Source organism: Brugia malayi, assembly GCF_000002995.4.
Source record: "Brugia malayi strain FR3 genome assembly, contig: Bm_v4_ChrX_scaffold_001, whole genome shotgun sequence".
Classification (NCBI taxonomy): domain Eukaryota; kingdom Metazoa; phylum Nematoda; class Chromadorea; order Rhabditida; family Onchocercidae; genus Brugia; species Brugia malayi.
In genome coordinates this window covers 14,575,119-14,583,933 of record NW_025062479.1, presented here as the reverse complement: position 1 = coordinate 14,583,933, position 8,815 = coordinate 14,575,119, and the positions used below count along the sequence as shown (strand labels likewise).

The 8,815-nt window shown below is 30.6% G+C and overlaps 1 protein-coding gene and 1 non-coding gene across 3 annotated transcripts; both read left to right on the top strand.

The window, feature by feature from the left end:
* Window positions 1-667: 667 nt before the first annotated feature.
* Bm5385 lies at window positions 668-8,799 on the top strand (the record flags this gene model as incomplete). 2 transcript variants are annotated; one of them, XM_043074867.1, is made up of 20 exons in its annotated part: window positions 668-799; window positions 1,046-1,180; window positions 1,500-1,591; window positions 1,825-1,950; window positions 2,050-2,190; window positions 2,402-2,522; window positions 2,665-2,818; window positions 3,226-3,410; window positions 3,571-3,741; window positions 3,894-4,016; window positions 4,454-4,543; window positions 4,881-5,052; window positions 5,361-5,419; window positions 6,291-6,491; window positions 6,692-6,769; window positions 7,070-7,186; window positions 7,498-7,632; window positions 7,973-8,104; window positions 8,284-8,436; window positions 8,695-8,799. In XM_043074867.1, the coding sequence occupies 20 exons, from the start codon at window positions 668-670 to the stop codon at window positions 8,797-8,799; spliced, it is 2,622 nt and encodes an 873-aa protein (XP_042930801.1). The 2 variants fall into 2 exon arrangements, with proteins under 2 accessions (XP_042930801.1, XP_042930800.1); XM_043074866.1 differs by having other exon boundaries at window positions 1,037-1,180.
* On the top strand, window positions 5,867-5,953 carry Bm14514. The gene has a single exon. It is a non-coding gene; the product is annotated as a tRNA-Tyr (tRNA).
* Window positions 8,800-8,815: the final 16 nt, after the last annotated feature.

Below are 8,815 nucleotides of genomic sequence, written 5' to 3'. Positions count from 1 at the left end.
CGATGACCTTTCGTATCTAGATGACTTGAAAGTTCCTCATTTATAATTTGAAAACGAAAAGGTGAATAGTGTTTATTTTTTCATACTCTCAGCTATTTTTTTTTGTGATTATGTTAATTCATCATCAGAAAATAGAATGGCTAAAATGAATAGTGAATTTTTTATAGTATTTCATATTGCTACTTTTATCTTTAGAAATGAATAATGCAATATATCGATAATAATTACAGAAATTTGAGGCAGCAAAAAATGGATCCTATATCATTTGAAGCTTTCTTAGTGGTTTATTATATGCTTTTTATCTACTAAATTTAAAACTTTATCTTTTATAGGAGTGTAAGTAGATTTAGCAACTGCTCGACATGCGTTCATCAACAAGGTAACAATTCTTTGTTTTTATTCCAAAAGTTGGTTTAAGCTAAATCTCTGGACGAGGTAACACACAGGTAAGGTTGGTAAATAGATAAGCTTTGATATATAGATAAATACTCTGTCCTTAATTCTCGATTACACTTAATTGTTTCTGTCAAAGCAGGCAATAATTGGTGCATTATTATAAAATGTGCTTGTTTTGATTTTCAATTAATTGTTTAGAAAATTGAAATCAGTACGATTTGTTTTTAATTTGAAAAAATAAGGCAATTAATAATGATACTGGAAAATAATAATGATACTTAGTAATAGTGATACTGGAAGAGCGTCCACGATTTCTACTTCATATGGTTCGGCTTGTGATCAAAAAGACCAAAAAAGTGATAATGATGTGGAAAATTGTTGCGATATTGAATCTTCTAATAAGGTACCTTTTTGTTTGCAACTCGGGCTTCGCTTTCGTTATTAAGCTATCAGTTGCATTGTAAATAGAGCACAGATAATATCTGAAAACCTTTGTAAATTACATAAGTTTAACTTTTTTTTTCCAATATCATTTCGCATAAAAGGATACTTTAGCCTTGTGAGAAAGTAAAAGACTTATTAACAGAAATAAAATAAATGAATCATCTCAGATATTTCTTTATTTTATTTGAATTTAAAGAATAAGCAGGAAGAAATAGAAATGGAAGATGAAGAGGGAAGTAATGATTCAAAACGCGTGCGTCATCATCGCGAATCAGCAGAAGTTGCTAAAAAACGATTGAAGTTAGATCTAAAAAGTTCTGTTGATCGTGGAATTGTAGAGGTAAATTTCTTACTAAAAAAATTGAAAATATTTCTGTTGCTAGAAATAGTTGTTTGTTAGCTCTAGTAAGTTTATGCAAACTAGAACATCTAATTTATACCACAATCTTTAATAACCAATCTTGTTTCACTTAACTGCAAGTCATTACTGAAATATAATGAAAGTCATAATGTCATCACAATTTGATCCAAGATTGCTTTGCCATATATCAATTTACAGTTAAAATTTGCCCTGATGAGTAGATTTTTTAAGAATTACAAGCTACTCGTTAAGTTTTGATAAATTTAATGAAGTCATAGTTTTTATTTCCATTTTAAAGAACGGTTCAGAATCGAATGAATCGAGAGAGGGTTCTTGTGAACGCAATGATTGTGGTCCTTTAAAAAACTGTGCTTTGGGTGTTTCATCCATGTAAGCTATTTTATGTTGTTTTATTTGAAATTAGTCATTCGCAGAGAGATCTATGTTTAATGGGTAGCGTTTCACTAAGTATCGTCTTTCTTTCATGCCTAATGAATTAATTTAAATTAATTCCACATTTTTGCTGTTGTAATGGAAATAATTATGATTTCGTAAAAATTGTCAATTGATTTAACAAAAAGCTTTCGACCATTCTTTATGTCTGCAAATTTGACATTTTTTAGGTGTTATGGTCAAGAAAATAGTGGAAGTACACATCCTGTAGATGGAAATTATAACTACAAAACTTTCCATCATATTTCGAAAGGCGAGCACGTTTGTTGTGCATGCTATGATGAGATATGGAAGCCGTAAGTTCTAGTTTAGTATTTCTTAAGTTACACTGTCATATATTCAAATTCCTGCATAAAACAGAATTTTGGTGAAATAATTAACTGAAATAAATTTAGTGGTCGAACAGGTAATGATCGTTTCAATGAGTGGAAAGGGAAATGGGCTTCTGAAAGTCGTTGCACCCCATGTGTACGACTGTATATTCAGGACCAGTTACTTCCATTCTGGTTGCAGTGCAGACTTTGCAAAAAGTTCAGGTAGGTTCTTATAAAAATTTTTCAAGATTTGTATCGTTTTTGGGCGATTTTAGATAATCTGCGGAAAATAGGAAATCTTTTTTGTTTACGGACAAAATTTATTTTGAAGAATGTGATGGATTTTTATTGAAGCAGAAATATAGTTAAAATTCAATCCTAAATTAAATTTAATAAACTTGAGAATCCATACATTCACTAGAACTTTTTTTAGGCATTTATCAACTACTGTGACTAGTATAAATCGTGAGGACGTCAAGAAATTTGTTTGTGCTAGTCAAATTGAAGCTGATAGAGATGACTTAAACGACCCATGTGGCGTTAAAGAGGAAGAGGTATTGTAGTGGTTGTTCAAATGAACTTCTTTGGGACATGTTCTGTTCATTATGTCTTTAATTTATTGCCATTTCTATGATGATTACTCTTAAAAATTTTTGAGACAACTTTAATTTTTCATTCAGTAAAGTAAGCTTTCAGTGTGTTCGTGAAGCTTCTGAAACGTTATGGATAAAGTCGGTCAGTATTCCACCTTTACTACATAATTCACCTGCAGCTCCGTTTTTACAACATGAATATTACTATGATGAAGTGGGCATTAGTCCTACTAATGAAATATTCGAACATCAAAGTGGTAATTCTTTTCCATTTTAAATTTTAAGGAATGATTTTGTTGAAAAGAATAAGCAAGACTTTTGATTGTGGGGTTTTTCCATTAGACAGTGTTTAAGTTCCAAAAATTTTCTGTTAAATTCCCGAGAAATCATTTACCACTATATAATTAAAAGTTTTTTCTTTTGTGAAATTGGATAGGTATCTTTATTTCTTTAAGATCTTATAATTGCTAATACAACAGCATTATTAATTAATGTTACGCACGATCCTATACTATGAGTCACCAGGAAATTTAGCATTTCTATACGTTCCTTGCTATTTTTACTTTATATTATCGCTTATGATGAACTTTTTTAATTACTATTTGTCATGATAAATTATGGTTTTCTCGAAAGATAAACTTAGAATAAATTTATAATTGGTTAGAGGATGCAATTCGGGATTTTATGCGCCCATTTAATATTCCACATGAACAGTCGATGGCATTTTGTTTACGACCGGATGTTATGGAATACGATGAATTACACAGCTTTCCGGAATATGCTACTGAACCAGTTGCTTATTTAGCTATGCGGAATCTGGTCATTGCTTTATGGAATCTTAATCCATTTGTGAGTTTTATGAAACATATTTCTTAAAGATTCGGAGATTAACTCAAGAAATATATCATTACATTACAGATTGCATATAAAACCTTAATTACGTCAAATACGCAAAATTTCTATCCTTTGTATTGTTTTCTCAAGTTTTGAAAATTTGATTTTTTTTAAGCAATATTTAACTGTTGAATGCTGTATTCCGTATCTAATTTGTCGCGGCCTTGCACGAGTTTGGTATATTAATGAATTAAATCGAGTCATCAAGTTTCTTACTCTCAAATCTCTCATCAATTACGGTGTGTTAAATTTCCCGAAAACTTCGGTGTTTACATCAACATATAATGTAAGTCATTTAAATTATTCTTCTATTTATATGATAGTTTAATAACTGATATTCTGCTGAGTTATAACATTATCAACTCCAAATCTACAAGCAATCAAAATTGCTGCTTTTGACAGTACACTTTTTTTGAGATTCAAGTTAAAATTTTTTAGGATATGGAAGTGGTCATTGTTGGAGCTGGAATTAGTGGCTTGACTGCAGCTCGACAGCTTCGTTCATTTGGTGCTCGGGTTAAAGTTCTTGAAGCAAAGGGAAAATTAGGCGGGCGATTATTGGTCTGTTATCTTTTATTATGTATAGCGAGCTATACAGAAAAAATTTGCTAAATTAAAGAAATTTCTTTTTACATTGTGTCAGATTCACAAGAATGTTCAACTCTTCTTGAGGCATAAAATTTGAGGTTTGCAAGCTTCTCAAAGTGGTTTATCTTTTAAAATTTACCTATTTTTAGTATATTTAGTAAGGTATTAAAGAATTTTATTGATCATTGTGATCTGAGCTTGTACATCTGATAAAAGAATTTACTTCTTTTCAGTGGTCTAATAAAGTTTTATTATAATGAATTTTAGACAATCTTTGTGAATCTGGTAGAAGTACATTGTTAAATTTTATGATGTGTTTTTTACAATTGTTAGTTAAACTGTTATCGAATTCTGCTTCTTTTTTACTTTGCAATTTATGCTTTCAAATCGAATAGAAACAATAATTGCAGGATGATTGGTCTTTAGGCGTTGCAGTTGGCAGCGGTGCACAGCTTATCACTGGAATTATTAACAACCCGATTGTCTTAATGTGCGAACAGGTGTACTTATATTCTTTTTCTCTTATAAATTCCATTACACAAAGTTTTTGGAAAGAAATTTTGTCACATGCTCTTTTACAATCTGCCTGTTTTTCTTTTTTTTTTTTTTTTTTTTCATTTAGTTCTTCCGAAAACTATTCCATATTGCTGTTAACTTTGCATGAGTGTTGTATTTCTTTCAGAGAATAGAAAAAAAAAATATAATAATATAATAAAAATATAAGTATATATAAATAATATAAATGGAATAAAAATATGTAAAATATAAGTAAAATATTAATGATAATAAAAATTATGCCGGTAGATGGAAAATTTTGATTTAACATAAAAATTCTAGATAGGTGTTGTTTATCGAGCGGTAAAAGACGAATGTCCGTTGTTGGATGCAGGAACTGGAAAGCGAGCATCAAGCATTTGTGATCGAGTTGTCGACGAACATTTTAACTGTTTACTGGATTGTTTGGCCGACTGGAAACAAAATGTAAAAGTTGGTGATGAAAGTCTGTACGGTAATTTTTTACACAATTTGCATATTGAAAATTCAAATTAAATAATGCTTGGGCATTATTTGGTAGAGATTATTTTAAAATCGTTGTGCTATAATTGTGTAAGGAAGATCTCTTCTAAACTTTTAAAATGCATAATGAGAAGTTCACTTCATATATTTATATATTTGAGATGTTGAGTAGAGGGACTTGTATTAACTATTTTTTGGAGTTGTGGCATACTTGAAACCGATTTATTCTATAAACTAAGGAATTTTTTTTTGAAATCCACTTCTCTTTTTTATGATAATCTCTCCAAAATTTATTTTCAGATCGCATAATGGGCTTACATAATGCATTCCTGAAATCGACAGGACTGAAATGGACTGAAGTTGGTGCATTTATTGCTTTTTCTTTCTGATTCTATTATATATATATATATATATATTTTTGCTAATTTCATTTTAATTCAAATTCTTTTTATTTTAATAACTTTTTCTAATAGGCTTTAAAAAGTAGCACTCATTATAATTTTTTATTTTGGTTCTATCATTTTTTCACAAATTTTTGTTTTTTTAAAAGCTCTGAACATTTCTTATTGTTAAAATCCAGCATCATACTCTGATCTGCTTCTATCAGATTTAGTGATATCAAATTATTTGCGTAGTTATTTGCACCCTCTATGTAAATTATTCCCAGTTCTACATGCCTCATTATTATACATTTGTCTTTTCCTTGCATGCTTAACATATGCATTTAGTGTGCAGTTCCAAACTCTCAAAAATGTATATTTTAATACAATATCTGAAAATTCAGTCAGAGCACAACCTGCTTGTGCCCAGCCATAGCTCAGTTGGTAGAGCGGAGGACTGTAGAGTGCAGCGTGGTGATCCTTAGGTCGCTGGTTCGAATCCGGCTGGCTGGAGTCCATCTTTTGTGACTACTAATTGTTTGCATAAGTGAATGTATTTGTACAGTTTAGTGTAAATATGCGCTTCTTTGTTTGAAGCAAAAGAATTTGAAAAAAAAAAAAAATAAATAAAAACTTTCTGTCTTTCTACTTAAAGCCAAATGTCAACAAGGAAGGAGAAATTCTAATACAATACTAGATTTCAATACGTCTTAGGAATGTACGTTTGGATCACTGTATTTTATTGAAATATTGGTAAAGTTACAGGTTTAAATTTTCATTAAAGGATTAAATCAAATAGGAAGATAGGAAAATGACCATAGGTCTATGTTTAACATTCTAATGAAATCAGGAAGAAGAGCGCATGCTACAATGGCAGATTGGTAACGTGGAGTTTTCATGTGGCTCGAAGTTAGATGGTGTTTCGGCTCGTAATTGGGACCAGAATGAAGCAGTGGCACAGTTTGCTGGAGTTCATGCTTTACTAACTGATGGTACGTCGGAACTAATGCGTCGATTGGCAGAGGGTACCGATATTCGTTGTAATCATGAGGTTAGCTTTTTCTGTTGTTTTTTTTTTTTTTGTTTTGTTTTGTTTTGTTGATTGTGTACTTCTTCAAAAAATCGGCTTTCCTGATTAATTCTTAATTTCTTGATGAATAATTTAAAATAATATACTATTTAATAATAGAAAAAAAGGTCTTCTTGTGTAGGTGATATTAAATTTTCGAAATTTTTTTAGAATCTCTTCAGGTATCAAAGATTGAATGGCAGGGGCGAAAGAAAATTCTCGTTAAATGCAGTAATGGAAAAAAGTATTCATGCGATAAGGTTTCTTCCATTCCTTATTTTATTTCTGGCAAAATTTCGTTTTTCAATATTTTTTTAATGATCCAAGGTTTTGGTCCCATTTGTCCTCTTTATTAATAACTTATTTCTATTCCTGTTATACTTTTTTTTCTCATGTTCAGAATAGGTAATAGTGCTCCGCTTGCAACAAAACGGATTTTCTATTTCAGTCGTTCAGAAACGATATGCTCAACTGCTTCATTCTTCATTTAGCACTATTACTGATAAAAATTGAACATTCGAACAGTGATATGTTGTTAAATAGCTATTCCTTTATTTGAGGTTTTGGTTACTGCTCCATTAGCTGTGTTACAAAAAGAATTAATCACATTTGTTCCTGCATTACCACCAACAAAAACAGCTGCTCTAAAGAATTTAGGTGCTGGCTTAATAGAAAAGGTTTGAATGTTACTCCTCTAACAAATGAAGATGAACTTTTTTTGTAAGGCAATCGGAAATTGATTATTTGTATTCTGAGCTATGGCTTGTTTGGTTACTAATGACCTTTCATCGTTTTCAATTATTTGTAAACAGTTTGGTGCAGTGTGAGGTACTAGACTGTGAAATGAGCTTATTTCTTTCTCTATATTATCTTATTTCTCATGGCACTTTGCTTCTTTGATGGTGTAAGTTTAAATGTTTTTAGATTCTGTATTAATTAAATGTGGAGCAAATTTTCACTTTTTTATCAATTTTATGTGAACTTTTAGGTAGCTGTGAAATTTTCACGACGTTTCTGGTTGTCCATTCTAAAAAGTGATGGAACGTTGGATTATTTTGGCCATGTGCCGAAAAATGCTGATGAAAGAGGACTTTTTAATATGTTCTACGATTTTTCAACTCGTGTAAATATTGTTCAAGAATTTCTGAGTTTTTCTTTTTTTTTTTTCTTTTATCCAAAAACCACCTTTGTTCGTTCTTATATGTTTTTTTTTTTTCAAAGTTTATTTCTTCATAATTAGTGCATTATTAATAAAGAGCTGCAGACCAGTGCGCAGTTATAACTTATTACCAAAATTCTGAACCTTAGACTTGTTATTCGAATTTATAACCGAACTTAATTGAACATTTGGCATAGAATATTAGGTAAATATGAGATAATATGCAGTATGTGTCATTCTTCAGATGTATTTTATGCTTACCTTCTATAGAAATTGCAAAGCCACTTATAATAATCTTATTTAGGGAAGTAAAAATCAGCATTATGTTCTAATGTCCTATGTATGTGGCGACTCGGTGAATTTAGTAAATGAAAAAAGTGATGTGGAAGTAGTGGACATTTTTGTAGATACTCTTCGCGATATGTTTCCTCAAGAGGTTTAGTTTCTTCATATTCAATAAAAAATTACCAATGTTCGTAATTTTTTGTAATTTTTAAATCAATACTTTAAAAATCTTGAATTTCAAGTTATGATGATGATACACAAGTATTTATCTTTAAATCTCACTTATTTTCCTTACCAAACTTAAGCAGTTGTGATTTTTGTGAATTCTAGAATATTCCGGACCCAGAAGGTTATGTTGTAACACATTGGGGTCGAGATCGTCACATTGGTATGTCATATACTTATGTTCGTGTGGGTGGTAGTGGCGATGATTATGATAAGTTAGCAGAGGATATCGACGGAAAGCTATTCTTTGCGGGAGAAGTATAGCATTTTCATTTTTTTTGAATGAATTGTACAAAAAAAATTAAGTTATTCCTCATAAATCATATCTCCTTTTGTGAATACAGAGAAAATATCTAGCGAATACTTATAAAAGCTTAGCTGCCTGTCTTTCGATATTTTTGTCATTCCTAATGTTTTGTTTAATCTATTCCCTACCAGATTGTTTTCTATTAAATATATTTAATTATATTCATTTTCCCTTCATTTACGTTATTTGATTTAAAATTAATATTGCAGGGAACAAATCGCTTCTTTCCGCAAACGATGACTGGTGCTTGTGTAAGTGGTCTACGTGAAGCAGGAAAAATTGCGAATAGTTGGATGGAGCAAACGTCAAATTAGGTTTTGATGATCATTA